Source organism: Anabas testudineus, chromosome 18 (assembly GCF_900324465.2).
Source record: "Anabas testudineus chromosome 18, fAnaTes1.2, whole genome shotgun sequence".
NCBI lineage: Eukaryota > Metazoa > Chordata > Actinopteri > Anabantiformes > Anabantidae > Anabas > Anabas testudineus.
In genome coordinates this window covers 18,001,141-18,023,781 of record NC_046627.1, presented here as the reverse complement: position 1 = coordinate 18,023,781, position 22,641 = coordinate 18,001,141, and the positions used below count along the sequence as shown (strand labels likewise).

The 22,641-nt window shown below is 41.7% G+C and overlaps 1 protein-coding gene across 1 annotated transcript; it reads left to right on the top strand.

Annotated features, from left to right (window-relative positions):
- The first annotated feature begins 849 nt into the window (after window positions 1–849).
- zgc:194930 (uncharacterized protein LOC557813 homolog) lies at window positions 850–19,112 on the top strand. Its single transcript, XM_026352758.1, has 3 exons — window positions 850–1,114; window positions 12,303–12,355; window positions 18,049–19,112. Exons 2-3 carry the CDS (start codon window positions 12,324–12,326, stop codon window positions 18,806–18,808), a joined length of 792 nt encoding a protein of 263 aa, XP_026208543.1. The 5' UTR covers window positions 850–1,114; window positions 12,303–12,323; the 3' UTR covers window positions 18,809–19,112.
- Window positions 19,113–22,641: the final 3,529 nt, after the last annotated feature.

Sequence of the window (22,641 nt, the reverse complement as noted above, 5' to 3'; positions counted from 1 at the left end):
TGAGACTCTGGCTCAGCACGAGGCTTTCTCCTCCTGTTTGTGTTTCTGTGCCGCGGTGAAGTGGTGAGCAAATGTAAAGGGGCGATTTGCATCCAAGTCATATGATCAACCATGGTAACTGTGAGAGGGCAGGTCAGGTTAAGCCCTGTCAAGCTGGACATAATCAGCCAGGTCGGGGCAGGAAGTCTGGTTTATTAAAGCTGGATTTAGCTTTGGGGATGTGGATCATCTAAATGAAAACCAGAGGCTTTCTGCTGGTTGGGAAACATAACCACTTCCATACTGTATCATGTTTTTAGTTTAGTCTCTGCAAACTGAAATAGTTTGTGATCTCTTACACTGAAGCAGGCCCTCTTCACTATATACAAGCGAACATATTTTGTGACCTCTTCTCATATTGTTTTATTTGAAGGATTTAAAAAAAAAAAATCAGCATTTCAATAACGCAACAGCTTAAAAAAAAAACAAAAATAAAACACTGTTTTGTAAATAATCGACACAATAATCATAATAAGTGAGCCGTTAGATTTATGTTGGGATCCTGCTGATGGATAACTGTGCTAATGTGAATTTACAGCTTTAAGAGTATGAAAACACAAATATAGACACACACTGTGATGTGCGTGAGGTGGAACATTAAAACATCCCAAACCTAAACTAGAACCTGCTTTGTCACATTTCTTTTATACATATATATTCGTGTTTTTCCACCTTTTTTATGATAAAACAGATATGTTTGCAAACTTTCTCATAACTTTGAAGTGCAGGTGAGTAATCAGAGGGGTGGTGTTTTATTGTGGAGGGGCCGACAGGAAGCAGCAGCTCCTCTCCTCTCCTCCCTCCTTAACTAACTAACTAACTAACTAACCAGCAGCACACAACAGCAGACATGGGGCTGCGGAGCCACCGAGGGAGGGGGCCACTCTTCTCCAGCTCAACGCGAGGAAGCCATTTCCAGCTGAAGATGTAGACTGGAGCCTCTTCTCTGCTGCTCACCTGTGCTTCTGTTTTTGTTTCTGAGCGGAAGAGAAGCGACTTCAATGACAGCTCCGGCTCTCCGGGCTTTCTCCGACACCTGAGGGGCGAAGTGACACACCTTGGTTTAGCGCTACAGGTAAGTCGAGACCAGGTGGTCGTTTAACTCTTTAAATAACTTTTAAAGGTGGTGAGAGGTGTTTTTTTATTTTATTTATTTTAACACGACGGTGAGTCAGAAACCGCACAGTGCTCCAATAACTTCAATAACATCACACAATATGTGGTTGAAGTGTAATAACAGTGTTAGACTGAGTGAGCACACCTGTTGCTTTGAATGCTTAAAGTCTATTAACACATACAGTAACTAACTGAATGAGTGCAGGTGGAGGCAGGTGGAGGCAGGTGGAGGCCTGTGCTGCACTTTAAATGGGAATCAATAGTTTAGATAAAAGATATTCTGGGTGCTATAGATGCAAAACTGGCATCTAATAGCTGACAAGTGTCTTATTCTCTTGGCTTGTTGTATATTCAGTTATTCTCTAGGTGCTTTTTTCTACTGTGTTCACTGTTAGTGGAGCTGAACATAACCTAATGTAACACTCTATAATGTGAGCTTCAGTCAACTTAACAGCGAACTGACCAATTGTTCCAACTTAAACACCACACAAAGTGACCATTGTGTACGGTATTCAAGAACTAAACCGAGAGCTGAACTTCCTCAGGGCCGTGAACATGACAAACTGCGTGGGACCCCGGGGCTAAAAGTTACACATCCAGCACGTTACGCATGTGCAGGGGACAGTTAATGAGTGAGCGGAGAGGCCTTACAAACAGGTAGAGGAGGAGGCGGAGGAGTGGTGTGGACTCAAACACACTGGCGGCCTTGGGCTTTGTTTGCACATCTAACACGTAGCTCCACAGCACCCTGGTTAATTGAGTTAAACTGGTTAAACGGAGGCACAAACGCTATGGGAGCTCAGTGGTGTTGTTTGCCGTACCTTCTTAAAGGTACCTTATACTCCAGGTGGGGGTGACACCTTCACCTTAGCGAGGTTTACTAAGTCCATTGCTTGCCTTTAGTGGCCGACTCCACCTGTGTGGTGGCTTGTTAGAGAAAACAAGACATTTAAAGTGGATGCAAATACATGTTTGCCAAAGCTGTAGTTTGCTTTGCACAGCGGCGGCGGCGGCGGCTGCCGCTTAGAGGAGGACTACACCTGAAACAGGATCTACACACGAGGACAGAGCTCTGTGTGGTGTTTGTAGAGTTTGCCGTGGAAAAGAGATCGTTCAGATAGAGATGGAGTCGTTTATTAGTAAAGGGTGGGTTGTTATGTAATAGCAGGGAGGTCATCCTTTTAGATTAAAAGCTATTTAATTTTACTTAAGCGCTGAAATGACTTCAGACAAGAGGGAATAATGAACCAAAGGTTGCTTGCTTGTCTCCATTTTTAAAATAACACACAGATTTTTTTGGGCCGGAGCCGTTTTGACCTTCAGGTTGAAAAAGATCAGTCAACTGAAACAGTAGAAAAAGCATTTTTCTATTTTAGGTTTATTTTCATTTCCATATTCATGACATAGAGTCGTTGAAACAAAATGTACTCAGGCTAAAAACCTTTCGCTGGCAGCTTCCTGTTTTTAGCCGGAGCTCATCAGTGTGCGCTTGCTGCACGGTGGAAAAACACAACACCACTCCCTGTAAACCCAACAGGAACCATCAGTCTGATGGCAAATCAGAGTGGATTAGCATTTTTTCTGGTGTTACAAGTCAAACAAAATGAGTTTTCACTCAAGTTTTATTCAAATCAGCTCTGATTATTATGCAACAGTCGTGGTCTGTTTCCAGATTGTCCGCCCGTCCATCTCATTCTTCATTTTTGTGAAATCATAGTGTATATCTTAAGAGAATTTCTTTAGATTACGCACAAATGGGAGTCAAGGGCAAACTCCGTTCAAATGTCAAGGTCACTGTGACCTCACCTCTGTCCCATAACATCCTTGAGGGAATTTCAGTACACTCGGCAGTGCAGTCATTCTACTTTAGTGCTACGTTACAGGCCTGATATCTTTTAAAACTCCACTCTTCCTTCGTAGGCTTGTTTACTTGTTAAAGTACAGTTCAGAGCTCCTGGGTCAGGAGGCTCCACGGGAGGAAAACAGCAGCAGGTTTGTTTGCAGTGTGAGAGAGCAAGGGGGTGGGGGCAGGGTGCTATTGATAAGTGGGATCTGCTGGGGAGGAGCGAGGACTTATTTAATAATAATCATATAACACAGACATGAACACACACACACACGATACAATCTGAAATCACATGAGGGGTTTCTGACACTTGAAATAATGCGTCAAAAACATATTTTTAAAAACTGCTGCAGATTGTTCCTTAACGAGGGCTGACTTTTTATAAATTGGTCACTATGACAACCCGCCATGGACACACTTGCCTTTCACACCTGGCCTATTGAAATCAGCCAGGTTGAGGTCGGCGCATGTCAAACACTCCAATCAAAAGTTTTATTTTAAAGGAGAGCGTATTTTTCAGTATTTCACTTCTCTTTGTGCGAGCTGCAGTTTAAAAGTTACACAATGACATCACTCCGATGAATGGCTCGGGCGCTTTTCACGGGAAACGTTATCAGGTTGTGGAAGGTTATCGCATTTACAGTATATGCAGGTCATTAAAAGCTGGATAAAGCAGTGGGTGAGACGGCATCATTTTTCTGTCACTACGTTGACTTTAAAGCAGTGTATTGACATTTCAGCTGGATTTGAAAAGCCTCAGAGCCGATAAGAGGCCTAAATTGACCACGTTATCGAATGCTAGAGTTCCCTTTCAGCAGAGAAATGCACAGGGTCACAGCGGCCATCAAGGAGTACACGGAAATCCTCTCAGTAATTGCTTTGTTGCTCCTGAGTCGTACTTAGGATCTGGGCTTCATGTTAATGGACATGGACAAAACTTAAAACTGAAGCTCTTACTTGTTGTGCAGATTAGAATTTCTCTGTGATGGTGATGATGAAAGGTTTGTTTAGTATTTTTATTTTATTTGGATCTGCGTCAGCTGTCCTGTGTAACAGCTGTTCCTCTCCATCATCTGTTGTTCTTTTTGGTCTATCAATCTGCTGTATTTTTCATTAACAGTAAATATGTTCTGGTTTATTATTAGAAATATGGACTAAATATTGGCAAATAAATATTCTGCTATTGTTTAATTTAATGAAATGTTGCTATAAACAGTACAGTATGTTACAATTACTGTATTAATAGATCAGGAGTTAAAATAGCTGTTTGTCTCTTTCACACACCTGCTAATAAACGCCAAACATGAGTCAGCGTCACAGTCATGGTTGTGTCAGCCAGTCTGTGTGTGATGCTGCTTTAGTGTTTGCAAAATGGGGGGAGTAAAAAAAAAAAAAAGTGTGCTCAAATGTTTGGATTTGGTGACACAGTGTCTACTTAGGACACGTAGCAAAAGCAGCACTTTAGCAGAGCAGCAGTAGTTTTATTTAATCTTCTGTCAGTGTCTGCACAGGATGCGTTCAAGTTGCATATTGCATCTTGGCAGCACTTAGAGTCCAGCACACGGTTGTATAAAAAATAGTCATGGCTGAACATGTAAAGTGCAGGTGGCATGCAAGATGCAAGTCATAACAGTCTGTGTCTACAGTTTAATCTGTTCTAGGAGTTGCATGTGAGTCCTACAAAGAAGTCCTGATTTTCACAGTAGTAAAGCGCAGGTTATTTTTATTATGGATCATTTATGAATAATGTGTGGTATGTATAGAGTCCAAAAATTGAGCAGTCCAAAACACGTGACTCCTCACAAGTGAGAAGCTGTATCTGGTGATGCTTTGGCGCTTTTGCCTCATAAGTAGCTTCAGATGTTTAAAATGAATATCAAAATTGTTGATGATTAACTTTCAGGCCTAGATTGGCCCTTGAGGGCACTGAATAAGTAATCTTAATTGGTTTTCGCTGCCTTTTTAAAACCAAAGTTCTAGTTGTAGCCGATCAGATTAGTGCCAGCTGAGATAATGTGAAACATGAGTGATGTGTGATGAATGGGGGGATGGGAATTTAAGAAGTTGCTCAGTATTTTAGTTTGATTCAAAATGACTGATGATTTTTCTCTTTAGTTTTAGTTTTAACAAACCACACAAACAAAGCCACCCCCGTCTTTCTGTTGGTAGTGTTTTGTCACCGCAGATGGAGAAAAAGCTAAAGAACAAAACACTGAAACAACAGACAGAGTAAGTTGGATGTCAGACCAGTTATCCCGCTTTTCCATCACCACACTCTTCCTGTCACCCACATGAACATGATCTTCCGTCTCGCTGTCCCTCTGCACACACAAAAAACACAACACATGCGCTCCAACCGGGTGTTAAACTACATAATGTAACACGCAGCTTACATAAGCCAACCTTTTCTGAGATCTATCGGGTGACTGAGCCGTGTAACAACAGCAAGGTCTTGTCTGCAAAAGACTCGACGTCTTTGTTGAAAAGTTCACTAGAGCGCCTCCAGCGAGGCTTTCATATCTACACCTCAGGCAGCAACTCTGCAAATGTGCGTTTAGTTACAGTCGGTTGATAGCAGAAAGAGGATTTAAAGATCTGTTAACAAGCTCCTGGTGTTATTCAAGCTCCCTGCTTTTGTCTCATTTACCTGTATTTGGTTTTGTATTGTTGATATGTGCACTGTTTAGACCAGCAACTCAAACCCACAGTTATACAGAAAAGGTTGTGGATAGATTTCAGTCATCCAAGGGCACAACACAAGCAACTGGTATCAAATATGCCGGACTGAGGGAAGACAGTCTCAAGGAGGAGTGTGTTTTCAGAGATCAGATCACTGCAGTGACTACCACTGTTTACATGTTTCATGTTCAGTCAAAATTAATTGTCTGAAGGTAATAAAATCTATCTACCAGCACCTCCCAAGCTGAAACAGTTTGTAGCTTCTTTTGCATAAAAATACTAAAACAAAACAAGTTGTATTTTGTGTTTTTAAGTTGGTTGTGTGTCTGCTGTGAAGTCAAACTCAGAAACAGGTTTTCGAGCGAGGCTCCTAACCACTCAGAGAGTTTCTGTTTGACTAGTGAGCTGCACTGAGCGACACGGCGTAGTGTGACCGACAGTCATGGCAGAGCATGGAGACGGAGAACTGGCCGGACCCAAATTGATTTTGAGCCTCATGCTAGCTTAAGTTGCATATTGTAGCTTTAAGTAGGCAAAGCGTGATTAATCTGCTCTTTGCAAGTTGAGTTAAATGTTGGAAAAGAGTGTGTTTCTGAGATGTCAAAAGACCAAGAGAGAAGCAATCTGAGGCTTGAAGCAAGAACCTCTCAACAATCTTCAACTCAATTTTCTGACTTTCTCATCAACTTCATTGTTCTACATCTGAACCCTTTGTACCTGATACTTACAGCTCGTAACAGTAAACAGGCTACACTCATTGTTTCAATGTGTCACATGCATTTAATCAACATCAGTTTTTCATCCTAGGCTGCTCATCGCTTTTTCAGATTGTGAACTTAATTAAACTGCCGTTCAGACTGGCTGTTATCATTTAACATGACGTGATTACAGATGTCCTATAGTTTCGAGGCAGCCAGGCTTATAATGAAATACACAGTTAGACTTTCTGAGCTTCTAGCAGTGACCTTACAAGACAGAGAAAAATTTATTTCAATATGAGTGACGCCATTGTTTAATTAGGGGCTTTAAATTAATCCAATTTGCTAAAATGCCATCAAACACTAATTCTGCACTTAACTGTGTATCTATTCAACAAACTGCTCTACTAAAATACACATCATCTATTCTTTAAAAGACACTGTAGTAATAATCCTTAGAGTACCTACTAACCTTCAAAATAAAATAGATACATCCTGTTTTCCTTTTCTCTGTGTTTGTCCAATCGCCCATTTAGTGTTCAAAAAAAAAACATACACATACCAAAAATCCTGTTTACAGCCCAAACCTTTTAAAGGTCAAACCTTTTTCAACTGGCCTGTTTCCAGAGCAGGAATCATTTCTAAAACATATCTTTCCGGATCAAATTTTCCACCCACGGCTATCTTGAAATGGCCCCGACTGCCACTTCCATGTGTATCCTGTGGATTTCAATCCAGTCCACATTTAGGTGACACTCTACAGCCATCTCCCTTTTATTGCACCTGTTTCTCCAAGATGAAATGTTTCAATTTGCTCTGAAGAAAACTCAGAAAGTGGAAAAATGGGAACCGGGCCAAGCTGCCAGCGCTGAAATATCTCTCCCCTTCAGTAATCGCCGTACGATCATAAAAACAGGAGCAACATATAATACATTGAATGGCAGAGGGAGCAGATAAAGCCCTATTATTGCCATCCAACAATGGCCAATATCTGAATGAGTGATAGTCATTTGATGCACAGATTGAATCTTTGATCTCATTGTGACTTTTGCAAGTCTCCAGGGGAATGACACGATCGGTCAATTGGGTGCTCTGATGTGAATCTCAGGCTGATGCTGCTGGTTAGACTGTGCAGAGGTGGAGAGAAAATGCTGATTACTGACAGGTTTCTCAGTTTGTCATCAATCTCCTGAGCTTCTTTAATACTCTACTTAGTTTTACATTATGCGTTTAGCCACCTGTGTAATCAGGAGAATGGCCACAATAAGTAAGTTACATAAAAATGATAATGACATTATAGTTTTGCAATAACAATACATGCATTTCATATATTTTTGCACTTTTGCCTTTAATAAATACAAAGATAGTAAAGAAAGATGACAGGAAACTAGTGAGGGGTTGTTGAGAAGGACCCAGAGTGGAGGTGAATCAGGGATATTACTGTTCATAGTCCTGTGATCTACCCTATCGCCCATCTGGAGTTATCAAATAGAATAACTAAGCATGACTTCAGTAAATTAAATACCTCATAATTGTACTTGGATGCAGTACGTCACTGATTGTACATCATTAAACAAAGAGTTCTGCTCTCTGACCCGAAACCAGTGGGTGTGAGGTTGGGTACAGGCTCAGTGTTAGCACCATGCAGAATGGGTAAATGTACTAGTCTTAACACACGTAGTAGTAGTGATGGGAATTCATGGGTGTTCACCACACTAGTATGTAGCTTCCTGGTCTTTCCACTTCTCAGTGTGTATCTATAGCTATTTACTGTGCAAACACAAACGTGATAGCTGCATCTAGACGCACTGGAGCCATACATCAGCCCGCTCTGTTAGCCATGATTGTCTTGTCGTTGTCTTTAACCAGAGTTCTTGAGAGTTATCTTTGACTTTTAATGAAGTTGGTAGTTACTCATGGGACTCTTGTTGCTCGAAGGAGCGTTTTTAGCTAAGGTGGCTTTGTGTCATGTCTGGCCTGCAGGACTAGTTCCCCTCTGACTGTGCGCTGTTTCTGCTGACCAGCAGCAGAATGATTAGCCCGAGGCAGGTAACACTACAATCACATTGTCAGCACCCAGTCAACCCAGAGCCAGTTTTTGCCTTGCAAATTTGCAATCTAACTCCATTCGGATGCAAACCAGCTTTTTCCGACTAGTCAGCCAACTATTCTGTCTAACGTCCTCATTGGATGTTAGATGTCTGACAAACACACACACACACAAAATGCATATGTACCTAAAACAAACACTGCAAACAATACAGACATTTTGTCTATTTCATTTTGTCTGGTTTAGTATTCACAGTATTGCCACAAATTACGCTCTTTGTTGCTACGTTTTGTATTATTGAAAACAACCTTGTTTTCTAGCTTTGAATATTTCTCATGATACTACACAAGAGGGAAAGTCATGAGACTGACCTCAGGGCGAAATATTCTTAAAGAGTCATCTCTTTGACTCTCACTTTATACTCTTATAATTATTGTTATTATTCTCTTATCTCTTATCCTGTTGTTTTTGTAGTGGTTTAAACAATATAGACATTTTTAGTGTTATCAGACAGGTAATTCCAATAACCTCAAAGGAGAAAGAGGAAATACTAAGTTCCAAATTGTATGTAACGTGCTTTATCTCATGACCATATTCATGTATAATGTAGATATGCAGGTCTTTAGTTTGTGAAAAGATTAGTGAGTGAATTTACTAGATGTCAAAACCAAAAAAGCTGAAAGACACTAAAATGGCCTGTAGAGCCAACCCTGTGGGTGCATTACTACAACCTGAACATAGTCATGTGACGTTCATATGAAAATAGTAATTGAAATGTGTCTGAAATCTTTGTATTACGTTCCCATTTGGTTATGTTATTAAAAAATACAGAGTGAGTCATTTAAGTTGAACAATGATTAATACTTAATGATCCATGTACTGTGACATTGTTTTATCTGTAGTTTAAAACTTATTTAAACTTATAATAACAATCCAGCCAGAGACGGATATGTCAAAGGATTTAGGAGCGTTTCTTGAAACAAACTGATTAGAGACTCTGAGCTTGAGGATGCTTCCCAAACTAATCTGAGCAGGCTCCTAGGCTCTGAGGCAAGCACATTAAAACACCCAGGGGTATAGAGAGCAGAACGCAGCACACACACGTATCCCTGGGATGTGGAAGAGACATAATGCACAAGACAAGAAATGCCACCACACAACAAGAGGCACGAGAAACCAGCTGCAGCGTGAGTGTTTAGATCACTGATGGTTGGAGCTTATTATTGACCTGCGTGAATGTGACTAGTAATTGTAAAATTCAGCTGATAGTGACTTCAGCGTCTAATACAACGCTCCATTAACGTGATAGTTCCTGATGCCCGCTGGGAAATTACCTCCTCTCTGGCTTCTCTCTCTGAAGATAAGGGACCCGTCAGCCGAGTGGGTGCCTGCTGGTGCAGTGATGTGTGAATCAGGGTGCTCTATCGAACCTCTGGGCCTCTTTGCCCCCCTGGATTGCACCATGTGTTGTTATACCCACTTGGTTTTTCCATAAGTAGCTGTGGATGTGTTGGTCCCAGTGAAACAGGAGTTGAGAGGATTGTTGCACAGGATACTCAAACACAAGTGGATGCTTCTCATATTTTTTTCTGTGTTCATACTGACTTTGGAGTGTCAGTGAATGCGCCCACATCTGGCTCTGGACTCTTTTTATATCCAGGGGCAAAGCTGCAGACCTGTTGAGGGATAATTAGATGTCTTGGGATAACTAAGTCATGCTCTGTTGCTTTTGCACAAAGACTACGACCTGTTGTGGTCATGTTCCTGGCCTTGATGATTGATGGCCTTGAGTGAAAGGCAGCCTGTTGTATATAAATTGTATAACTCACAAATCCACATCTGCTTTTTTATTCGATGCTCTCGTGTCTAGTACATCAAGAGCATTTGTATTGGTTCTATATGCATTTTTCAAACAAATCCCCCGAGCAAATTATACCCCACGTGCACCAACTCCTAGCGTGTTCCCTCAGGGGCTTTGCCCAAAGATGCAAGCAGTCCCCTAACTTCTCACAACACGGTTGCCTTATTGCATCATGAACATTTACGTGGTTTATGGAGAGAAATTCATGAAGATAACAACTGATGACTGCGGGAGTTCAGGCGCATTTAGGGCTGGAGATATTATTCTTTTCATTCATTATCAACAAACCCCACTGAAAGGCCAAAATCACCTAAGATTTCCTTTGTTGCCAAAACCAGACAGAAGCTTATTCGTCATGATTAAAAAACATAAATGAGCCACAGTGTTGCAGTCGGTTATATGTGGTGATAAGTGATTAGATTAGAACAAGTGTGCACACAGGTGCCCTACAAGTAAGTAAGTAGTTAAACACAGAAGTATCTGCTAAAACATTTCTTTCTCGATAGCAACAGTAACTTTAGTTCAGCATAATAAAGATGTTATAAAGATGGTTGGACACTCCCTTAAAGGCACACAAACATAAAACATTTGTTATTGTAGAAATGTCCAACTAAAACTGCCTCAAACAAATAAAATCACGTCATTTGTCGTCATGTTCATTTATAACGAGAAATCCCTGGAAATGAAGGAGGGACAATAAATAATAAACAATTTATAAAGAGAGCAAAACGTTCAGCAATACATACATACACCTACAAAATGTGTTTTAGTCCACTACAAAAAGGAGTCTCCATCAAAATTCAAATTTTTTTACTCTTGTTTCTGTAGTATTTGGTAAAAGAAATCTACATTACCCAGGTGTGTAAAGCAATTACTCAACCTTTTTTAAGTAAAGAAATAAATATCTGACTTGTTTTTTAAGATCTTCACTAGGAACAAATGGGCTTGTGTAAGCAGGTTTTAAGAGATGTACTAACACACTGTTGATTTAGCTGTTTTCATGGGATTTATAAATAGAAAATATAGAAACAATATAATTATTTTTACATTAGTGAACAAGAGTTTGTGCTCGCTCTCTTGGCTATAATTAATCATCTGTCAACAAGTTGTATGAGCAGCTTTCACCCACATTTCTTTCACATATACTAATTTACAGCTGATTTTACTCACATTCTACCAAAGGTAAAGTAAAAGAAAGAGTTCAGGTTTTCTAAAGCTGGTCGTAATATGACTATAAGGTGTATACATGCTACATCTGCCTCTTTTTGTTGCACATCAGATTTCAGCTGCATACACCGTAAGATCGGAGCTAAAATGCACAGCCCTCATTCAAAATGCATTTCAGGGTTCCTGTAAGGCCTTCAAAAAGTTCAGGTTAAGTCTAGAAACTGTTTTGTCTTGGGGACACATCCGTCCTTTTAGTCCACAAAGAGACATTGTGTCCTCTACCTCTGTCGATCTTTTTCTCCTTCGCTTGCAGACAAACCCATTCAAGACTCCGTGATTAATTATTTACCCAGGCAATGAAATGCCAAAGCCTAGAGAAACACACCACCAGGAGAGAAAAGGTCACTCCAGTCCTGCGCATAGATACACACTCTTCGATACACACTCAACACACAACAGTGATGGATGGCAATAACATCTTTATCAGAGCTTCAGGCAGACAGAGCTTTCATCCTCGTGTCCAAATACCGTCGAGACCAAGGGCAAAGCAAAAACTTGACTGATGAGGTGAAATCTTCAGGAGAACCCCGGACCCTCATTTAAAAACCACTCACATGTCAGAGGTGGTGAACTGTCTGATCAATAAGCCGCCTCACACTCTGTCAAAGTGCGTGTCATTGTTCAGAGCGGTGGCTGTAATCTTCCCTTGAGGAGCGAGCTCAGACGTCACCTGCTCAAGACAAACGTTTCTCTCCTCAAATTTAGTCTGTGCTGTGTTTTTATTTATTTCTTTAAAGAATGTCGGTAAGATTAAAGTTTAATTGGTGTGTTAATGTCCCTCCACAGCTCCGCGACACAGCTGGCCAAATGGGGTGCCAATGCTGCAGGATGATAAAAAGGTGAGACTCAGTTGTCACTGTGCTTCTGCTTGTTTGTTTGCTCCTCGTGCTGCTTCTCTGTCCTGTCTGAAAGTCACTGGTTGTTAGTGATTTAAAGGTGTTCTAGTCACTTAAGGGTCATTCGTTCAACACATAGGGTGAATCAATCTGATAACGTACTGTCCAGAAATCGTGTCTGTGTCACTGGAAACTCCAAAGACCTCCCTCTTAATGGTGTTCATAGATTTACTTCTACTAAAAATAAATCACAGTTGAAAGGTTCACACTGTTAAGCCTCATTTTAGTGCTACAACTAATTATTAAAGAGAGTGTGCAGCAAAACTGTATTGTGAAGTTAGACAATAGTCTAACAATAAAAAGAAGTCACAATAACAATAAATAACCTGCAGATTCATTTTATCAATCAAATTTAGCTGGTTGTTAAGTTGTTTAAAAGTCAAGCCAATTTTATTTTTTTATAATATCAATTTTTCCTCCGTAAACAAATGCCTTTACTCCTCCAAACACGCTTGTGGTCACTGTGGCTAAACAACTCAATCTTTGTCTCAGCTGACCATAAAACCTTCCTCCAGAAGCCTTTTTCTGTGTCCACGTAACTTTTGTTAGAGCCTGAGGATGTCTATTTTGCACCAGCAGTGTCTTTCTTGAATGGCTGCCAATGTAAAACTTGCCTCACTGTAGACAGTTAAGACATAACTCGCAGTCTAATATTGCCACAATGAGCTTGTTTAACCTTCCAGCTGTATTTTTAATGTATCATGACTGTGTAGTTGACCTGCCCCTCCGTATTCTTGTATTAATTTTAGAAACATCACATTTGTTTGCCTTATCAGTTACAGCTTTAACCGTTGAAACATGAAACTGCCGTCCACTTCCTCAGTAACAACCTCTCACTGTGGATTTCCTTATCTGCAGGTCCACAGTGCCAATTCAAATGTCTCCTTGGCCACATAATGATTTCTTGTCTTGTTTCATGCAGATAGTGAGAGGTTCATTTATAATACGTCTGCACTCTCAGCCTCACGTGGGCTCTTTGTGCAAACAGAGAGTCAATATGCCAATAGCCATCACCCTTGGTTACTGTATTTCTGTGCAGGGCTGTCTATTCATTAAAAGCCTACAAGACATTGTTGTTGGGGGCTTCACATCACTGAGGTGAAGGAGGACAGAACAGAACAGGACTAGGAAACCTAGGATTGTGGATTAATGACACTGTAATTCACATACCACAGTCATAATCCCACTCCACTCTGTTTTTTTTCTTTCCCATGTCAAAGACACGTGTGAATGCTTGTGACAGACACACACATACCTCAGTGATTGTCTGGAGTGTCACATTTCTGGGCTTAGCGTGATTGGGCCTGTGGGTTACTGGGTCAACAGTACGGCCTCAGTCTCACACGTTCCCAACAAGCCTTCAGAAAACCGGTCACTGTAGTGATGTATTCAGGAATGGCAGATTTATCCACGTGAAAAGGGGGAAACTGGAATCCCAAGAGAGTTTTTGAGATTGTTGTTTAAAGCTTTCGCTTGTTTGATCGTAGACACTTTAACCCGAATTCAATTTAGTTACATGACACAGACACAGACAGAGCAACAGGTCTGGAGAGTGGTGATGGTAGAAACGACTGTGGGTAATTTAAACGGGCAATTTAGAGACATTAGTCACTAATGGACAGTTTTAAATCAACTTAACATAAAAGTGCTGTGAGCTTCTCAGTGAACAAATGGTATGGTTGTCATAATATATGTAATAGTTCCTGAAATCATGTTTGTCTCATCATAATTTGGGAGGTGCCAGAAGATTCAGCTGAACAAAACTAACAAACAATGTGTATTTAGTTGGAAGATTCATGTGTGGAAATCAAAAAATATTATTATTATTTAATTATTATTATATTTTAATGTTAGCACATCTTTATGATATACTATGTTAAAAAATGAATCCTCTAATTGACATTTATACGTTTTAATTAATTACATGTAAATAAATCTACAACAACTTTTACCTCTTTAGTGAACATGTTCACCAAAGCATATACATAACAACAACAACAACATAAAGATTATGCATAGCATGGTAACATGGCATTTACAATTGCATTTTTGGACAATTCTTGAAAGTCAACCTAATATCTGCTCTAGTTTGAGCTCTGTATTTGGTCTCTACCAAGTTCTGAGGACATTTTCTGACTTCATACGTTGCTGCTGAATGCTCCACTAGTAGCTAACAGTGTCTGCTAAAAACAGCGACCTCCAGTTCGAGTAATAATAACACCATGAGGCTCTCTTCACGATAATTCATGTTTTTAGATTATAACTGACATTTATTACTGTAGCTTTATACCTTTTTTTGCTGGAAGTTTCTATCAGCTTAATATGATAATGTGACTTGTGTAAAAAGTAAAAACATTACAGTGTTGATCACAAGTGCTGGTGACATAACATCTGTAGACACCACTGTACAGCACTGCATTATATTTTAGAACAGATACTTATCTTTGCAATCCTCAGATGTCACTAATCTTTATTTTAACTCAAAAAGCCTCTGGAGGAACGTTACCAGTACCTTAATCCACCTGGAGCAGTAAACATATCTTATCTTCAAAATTAAAACATACAGTATGCAAAGACCAGCTTTTTCCAGGATGGATTTGTCTGCTAAAAAAAACCCATTTAACATAAACAAAACCCGACAGATAGGGAATCCCAACTGAGAAAGGGAAAGTAGGAAATCCCCAAAGCCTTCTGCGACAACTTACATGCAAAAATCCTCTTTTGCTATTAAAATTCAAACCTAACACTGAGGAGATGCTGCTGCTCTCTTTCACTGTGACTTAAAATGCTGAAGGAGATTTGCATCAGTTGTTTGATTTGGGTCCGGTGACCAGATAAACACACACAAGATGCTCTCTTCGGTTTAATCACTGTATCTCAGAACAGACATTTAGTCTGTTTTTGTGTTTTTCCACTTCCCTAAAAACAATAACAGAGGATCACAGCAACAGGTTTTCTATTTATTTGGACCTGCTCCTTGAAAACAGCTTGGAGACAGAACGGGGTGGGGGGGTGGCCCCCTGTCCTTGTTGAAAATGCAGTTTCATTTTCTCACACAGCTTTTGTCCAGCTTTATAATATTTTTTTTGCTAATAAAACACTGTGTGTGTCTCTCGCTTCTCTAAAAGCGAGCCTCAGATTTCACCTTGGCAGCCAGGACACCGCAGCGGCGCTGCCCAGGAGCGAGAAAAATGGAAAACATTCATTTTCTCAGCTTTCCACTGTGTTGGGAGACGGAGGGAAGGATGCAGGGTGAGAGAGAGAGGTGCTTAAGTCAGAGGGTGAGCATGTGTGTGTGTGACTATAAATGTGTGGGCGGGTGGAGTTCTTGTGTGTGTGCCTACCAGGAGGCGAGAAAAAAACCTGTTATTGAATCAGTCGATATGTCTGAAAGTCGTCTCCTCGGTCCTGGGCACGACGTGTGGTATTGTTAAGTACGTGAATACTCAATAGGGTGAAGTAAACTCATGAGGGGGTGGGGGTGACATAAACATAGAGCACTGGAAAACAAAAGCACGGAGGACGCCCTAGGAGGGAGCGAGTGAGACGATAGAAAAAGCTGGGGGGGAGGTGCTCAAATGAAGGAGATGTCAAGTGCAGAGAGGGATGGTAGATTAGTGAGCTGCAGCTACATAACAGTGACACTGAACGAGAGACAAGGAGGTTGTTTTGGTGGGAGATGGAGGGAGCACTGCCGCCCCATATGAGGATCGCAGGGTGGAGGAGAAAACCAATGAAAGGAAGAGAAGATAGGCGTGAACAACATGAGGCTCTCGCAGCAGGTGATGTCTGACAGCCTGTTACACTATCCTCAAAATAAAGCTCCCTGCCACCGCTCCTAATAACCTGCCGAGGTCTGTGAGAGATCAAGCAATGTTGTTAGAAAATGCTACAAAATGGTGATATAAGGGGCTACAAGGGGCTGTTTAAGGCGCAGAGCGTAAATGAGTATTGATAAGTCTATATCGACCTCCGCTATGCGACGAGGAATTGGGACATCGACAGATCTGTGGCAGAACATATGGTGGGCCGTAATTTCCTCTATATAAGACTCATTTGACAGCAGACAGAAGGAAGCAGGTGAGGTTCAACATCAATGTGTGGTGAAGGGAACAACAGGAAAAACAGACTAATGAATGCATCAGGGCTGCTTGTCTTACTTTATTTGACTGCAAATGGAAACTCTTATTATGTTGGTTAAAGGTGAAAACGTCCTTTTCATATTCTGCATTTATCACTCATTTTAATGAGTTGATTAAAGGAACCCTTGTGGAATAACTAGGGCTCATTATTTTCTGTGTTTCATTAAAAACAACAAAAAAAAAAGTGATTATCATTTATTTATTTAGTTATTTTACTGACTGACAGGGACTCCTGCACATAATCAGCATCTCATTTGTATTTCCTCTCTGTTTTTCCTTTGCTTCACACTGTAAATCAGTTCCTGTCTAGAGAGGTTTGCTGTAATTGATCATCAGCATTAGACATATGGGTTTAAGATCAGTTTAAGCAGCATAAATGAAAAAGGGTATTTAACCAACTTTGGATTTGTGAAATGGTTCTTATGTACAGTAATTAGACTGGTCTGACATGGCGATGTAAAAAGTTTTGGATTAGTTTGGCCTAAGAGGTCCCTGCTTCATCTGCTACCAGGCTGTTAGCATGGAATATCATACACACAACAACAAAGACTGAGCAACAACGTGCTTGGGTTCAGGGAAGGATTGTGTTTGTAACGTAACTTAACATTTTGAAATGGGAAGCAAACTTTTGCCTAAAGTTCTGTGGTTTTTTTGTTGCTCTCTCATCTGCCCGGACATCTTCCCTCTGCAGAGCTTGCTGTTACACAAACATGTGGTGGTAGGTCACTTTTAGACGTGACAACAACTGATAATCACAGTGCAATAGCTTGACCAGTCTCAGCCCTAAAATCTACATCACACACTGGACCTCAGACTGTGTACAGGGTAAAACCTCAGTAGCTGCTTCTATCTTAAACTAGGCTAATAACTCCTGGCTTCGGCTCTGTTCTTGACCCGACCTTGTTTGCTGTGATCTCTCTTCTGTTTGCTGGTATTTCTTTTGGTACATATAACCTCACATCTGTCACATTTGTCTTTCTGTGTGTTGCATGTCAGTTTTCGTTTCATGCTTTTCCTCTTCCCTTTTTTGTCCTGTGGTTCCTTCGCTTACATGGAAATTTAAAAAAAAAAACAAACCTAAAACATCCGTGTACAGTTCCTTGTCCCCTTTTCCCCCAGTTACCCAACACAACACTTTGCATATTATATAACATTCACACGAGCTGCGCCGACATCAAGTACATGCTTGGTGTTTGTGTGCAGCAGTGGCATTTAGAAAGGTGAATCGACTGCACACTGAAGTATCCTTGTTGTGTACAGTATGTGAGGGGGGGTTCTTATCGATTGTCACAGAAGGATCAGACTCCTGGAGCCCAGTCACACAGACAGAAATAGGCCTCTCTGTCTGTCGGCAGGAAATCAAATCTTTAAAAAGAATAACTTAGTGTGGAAGAGTGCTGAGTCTTTATTTTCCACCCGTCTTTATAACGTGTGTTTGTGTTGACCACTACTGTTGAATACCAGCTTTTATATGAGTGTCTGTCTCTTTCTCAGCTACATCTACGACCCCTCTGTGGCAGTGGATGTGAGGAAGACCGACTCTGCCGGCAACTCGCTCTACCATCCCCACCACCACCCCGGTGGTCCCCCTGGCAGCGACCCGCTCAGCAACCACAACAAGCAGAAGCAGGGCTTCCACAATCTGGGCTACAGTAAGTCCAACGAAAGCACGTTGAAGCTTGAGGTGGACAACAACCACATCAACCACAGGCTGCATGCAGCGCCCGGGAAGGAGCTGCTCCGGCAGGGGAGCGCGCCACTTGCAGACGGTCCATACATCATCCAGCCGGAAGGATGGGTGATTCAGCAGAGAACGCCGAGCCAGGTGCCGGTTTACCCCAACATCCAGGACTATGAGAACCAGGGGAGCCACGGCGAGCAGGGACATCATGCACCGAGGGACGGGTGGGACAGCTCCACCGAGTGCAGGATTGGCAGCGAAAGTCTGTCCGCAGATGAGATAGACGAGGGCGTAGGAGGGACGCCAGAGTACCCTTGTGACACAGGGGACGAGGGCAGTGTCCTGTCGGTGGACATCCACACAAGCACCACCAGCCTGTCCTCAGCCGAGACCAATCTTAGACTCCCAAAGACTCTGGACATTTCCACCATTGAGAGCGGGATCTCGGTGACGAAGAGCGAGGATGAAGACGCTAGGAACACAGACGAGGAGGTGCAGAGCGTCACAGACTCCATGGTAGCGGAGGCACTCGCCGCTCTGGAGGCTGCCACCGCCGGGGAGGACAGTGACTGACGGACGTCTGCGCGTTCCCCTCACTTATCACGGAAAACACTGACTCAGACGCGAACTTGGCGTGACACGTGAGAGCGTTCCCCACGAACCTATTGCCATGTTCTGAACAAGACTCCATTTGTTTCTTATGATGTAACAAATGAAGGAAAACTGTTTACACAAAGAACAGATTCATATTTGAAGGTTTTTTTTCCCACCGTTGCTGGAAGGTTTGCATAAAGCAACAAATGAAGAGACTTCAGTGTGTAGACTGTTGCAGCCATATCAGCCTGTTGGCCCTTTGTGAACATCTTCTATTTAACACTCCACAATCCTAAAAAGCCACTATGTGTTCATTCACTGCTTTGCCATGTCCGTACTGGCCTTGTACAGGTATTAGTAGGACACTACACTGCTCATACCCATTTTGGAGTCAGTATCTTATTTATGGATGCACCGTGCCTGCCATATCTTGCTGTCTCTTCAGGAATCTCGCCCCTCGTTGCGCCGAGCAGGCGATAGAAGAAAGGTCACTGCATACTCGTTATAGGCCACGCATATTTGTGTTCTTATGTTATTTATGATTTTGCTTTGCTCACATCGCGTTTGATTTACGGCAAGAAGAAAGCGGACGTTGAAAAACACTGGAGCAGAAGAGCGCGATGGAGGAAGCAGTGCGTATTTATGACTTATCCACATGAGTGTCAGCATTGATTTAATCCAAATGAATCCGAATGAATATTATATGGACTTGTACATTTCAAAATTAGCTTACACACTCTTCTTACATTATCACACATATACACTGATTTATTTTGGCAGTTAATGTCATTTCAATGTGAGACCATATCATGTGGTGGAACATCAGAAAAACTATGCACGTTTAATACCAAAGGATAAAATATTAACCAGCCAAGTGTGCATTTACGTTTTTAATTTTTTTCCAAACAATTCACTCTCACTCTATTATTCTACGTTATTTTACTGATCAGGATTTTTGTTTCATAGAGTCTGGCCTGTGACATTGGTTCAAATAAATAAATGAAAAAAAGCTTATGTGCCTATAATAATGAACTAATTGAGGCTCGATGGTGCAGAAGAAATGACAGATCTGCTTTAAACAGTGTGTTAATTCAAGAGTTGCTAAATAAGCTGTTTTCTCAATTTGTTTCACTGCAGCTCCACTTTTCATTTTGTTGCCTGCCAAATCATTTCTACTTATATTTATATTGTAAAATAAAGAAATGGGCTTTAAAAAACTGTACACTGTGAGATACTTTGTGTTTAATTGTTTATTCCTTTGTGGGTATTAGTGCATGAGTTCAGGCGGAATAGACAAAAAGTCTGATAGATGTTCATGACTTTATATTTCTTGAGAAATTGTTTGAATATTGCAGTAACAGTGTTGTTAGCACAGTGAGCTAACAGTTAGCCAGTCAGTGGTGTCAGCTCTTTACACCACAGACGTCCAGTATCCGTCATCCGTCTCTTCTGAACAGAAACAGTAGCCGATGATGTGACAGCTTAGAGTTTAGTGTCAGTAATATTTCTTTTCACATACGCACATAGAACAGCACAGAAAAGTAATAAAGCTAATATAAGAATCGTGCAAATTAAGAAGCAAAAAGTATGTTTTAAATGTTGTGACGAGGTTTAAACAGTGTTGGGATCAGTTGCAAACGGACGTTCTTAGAAACGACGTTGGCGTTTCTTCAGCCCATCAATCGCTTGTTTACTAGTTCGTCCTCACTGTGGGATTCAGGTGTTTAAAACTCACCATCGCAGCACTTAGAGCCTCAGCAGGAGGCGTTCAGGGTCCCAGGGCCCCGGCTAATGAACACCTCAGAGACACACACACACACACACACACACACAGCATGAGCCTTGGAAACAGGAGTGACTGAAAAAATCATTTGACTGATTTAGGCTCCTCACGACCGGAGAGGTCGTTAGCATGTCTGTCCCCGTGTCTCTCAGCGAAGGAGGTGGATCAGAGGCCTGACGATACCAAAATAGCCCTTCCCTTGGACGCTTATCTGTTCATCTCACCCACCCCTTTCTGTCTCCTCTTCCTCCTCACTGTAATTGTTCGCCATCTCAATTATAGTGCTCACTTTCTAACCCCGTTAGCGTTTTGAACATAGATTCAAACATCACAGCAACACCGCGTGAGGCAGTTTCGTATCACTTGCAGCACACTGTCACACACTGGGAGAGACGAGCAGCCTCCAGCCTGTGCTGAGGCCTACGCGTGTGTGTGTGTGTGTGTGTGTCAATGCAATCCCAGTTTAGCAGAAGCTTTGATCCACCATGACTCTGAGCAAGTGAACAAGTAGGTGTGTGTCTCTCTCAAAGAGGCTGTTGTGTCTGTATTTTTACTTTTCCCTCATGATGGACAAGATAAGTTGTGGATGTAGTGGGTGGATGTTAAATCAGCAGCTTGTACGGAGGGTGGGGGGCAATCACAAGCTGAAGAACAAACAAGCACAGATGTCTTCCAAAAGAGCAGAACCACATAAAAAAAAACAAAAAACAAAACAAGTAATTGCTTAATTTTCCAACCACTGAAGTGAAATCTGTCAGTTTCAAGGTCTTACTGACATCAGCTCACACGATTTGTAAAGTTGGTCCGTGCTCCAAAAACCCATCAATACGGTTTTTCAAAAACAGCACTTTTCCCAATGGAGTTCTGAATGTAAAGCCTAATCTTGCAGCCAGTGTTTAGAAAGAAGTCACAGGTGTTATTCAATGTAATTATCTCACCATATAAGATCAAGACAACATTACCACACATCCACGGAGCGGGCTGACAACAGGATCTCCCTGCTTAATCAAAACAGTGACTCATCTTTTCATCAGTGCAACACTACACATTAAAACAACACGGCCGCTCTCGGCCTGTGCGTCACCAGATTACTTTGATCTTTTCAATCAGCTCGAGAATACACAGAAAGGTGGATTGTTTGAATGTGTACAAAACAGCTGGGGCTTTATTTTGGTACCAATAGAAAAGTTGGAAAGAAACGTGGTAAATGTGACATATGAATACTCTGTTACAGCCCAGGACCAGGGCGGTTTGCAAGTTCTTTCAAAATAAAGGTCCCTGTTCTGAGCAAGACATCAGCTTGAAATACGTCACTGTGTGAGGTGCAGTTCACCTCCACGTCGAGCGGCCCTCACTTCCTGTTCCTGTCACCCTGCTGACTCACCGTGATTAAATGGCCTCGGCCTCGAGATGAAAACGTCGCCCATGGAGTTTGGCTACAAGCTCATTTGTGCCACAACCTGCGCCGCGTGTTGTGACTGAGTGTTTGCGGGCAAATAAAGTGCACTTGTGTGTCAGATTCCTTCATGTTGTTTTTATTAGGTCCATTAGGCAGCTGGCTGTGCACAGTCCCCGAGAGGTTCGTGTGTGTGTGTGTGTGTGTGCTCGCTTAACATGTTTGTTTTTCTCAGGGCTTTGTTGGAGTTAATGATGTCACCCTTAATTGTAGTACACACACACACACACACACACACACACTTCTTTGTCTCGAAGGACTGGGTAGGGACACGTTTAAGGAAAGAAAGGAAAGATCCACTTAAAATGGGATCAGCTCCCAGATTGTGCAGTGTTAAGCTGACAAGTGTCTTCAGGCAGGTCTAACAAGTGTAGACCTACCTCCAAACCCACAGCCCCCACCAAGACGTGGAGCTTTTCTGTGAGTTCATTTCCTTGTTCCCCACCGCACAGGCTTCAAGCGTTTGTTGACTTTACCTCTCGGTGTCCTGAAAAGCATTGAAAGCCATTAAACATTTGCCTTTGAACGGCGTCGTTCACCTTTAAATATCTGAGAAAGAACCCTAAAATAGCC

Excerpts from the sequence above, each read along its gene's own strand:
- zgc:194930 (XM_026352758.1), top strand. The coding sequence starts at position 12,324 with ATGGGGTGCCAATGCTGCAGGATGATAAAAAG. Across the intron at positions 12,356-18,048 it reads TGCTGCAGGATGATAAAAAG|CTACATCTACGACCCCTCTG; the intron begins GTGAGACTCAGT and ends TCTCTTTCTCAG.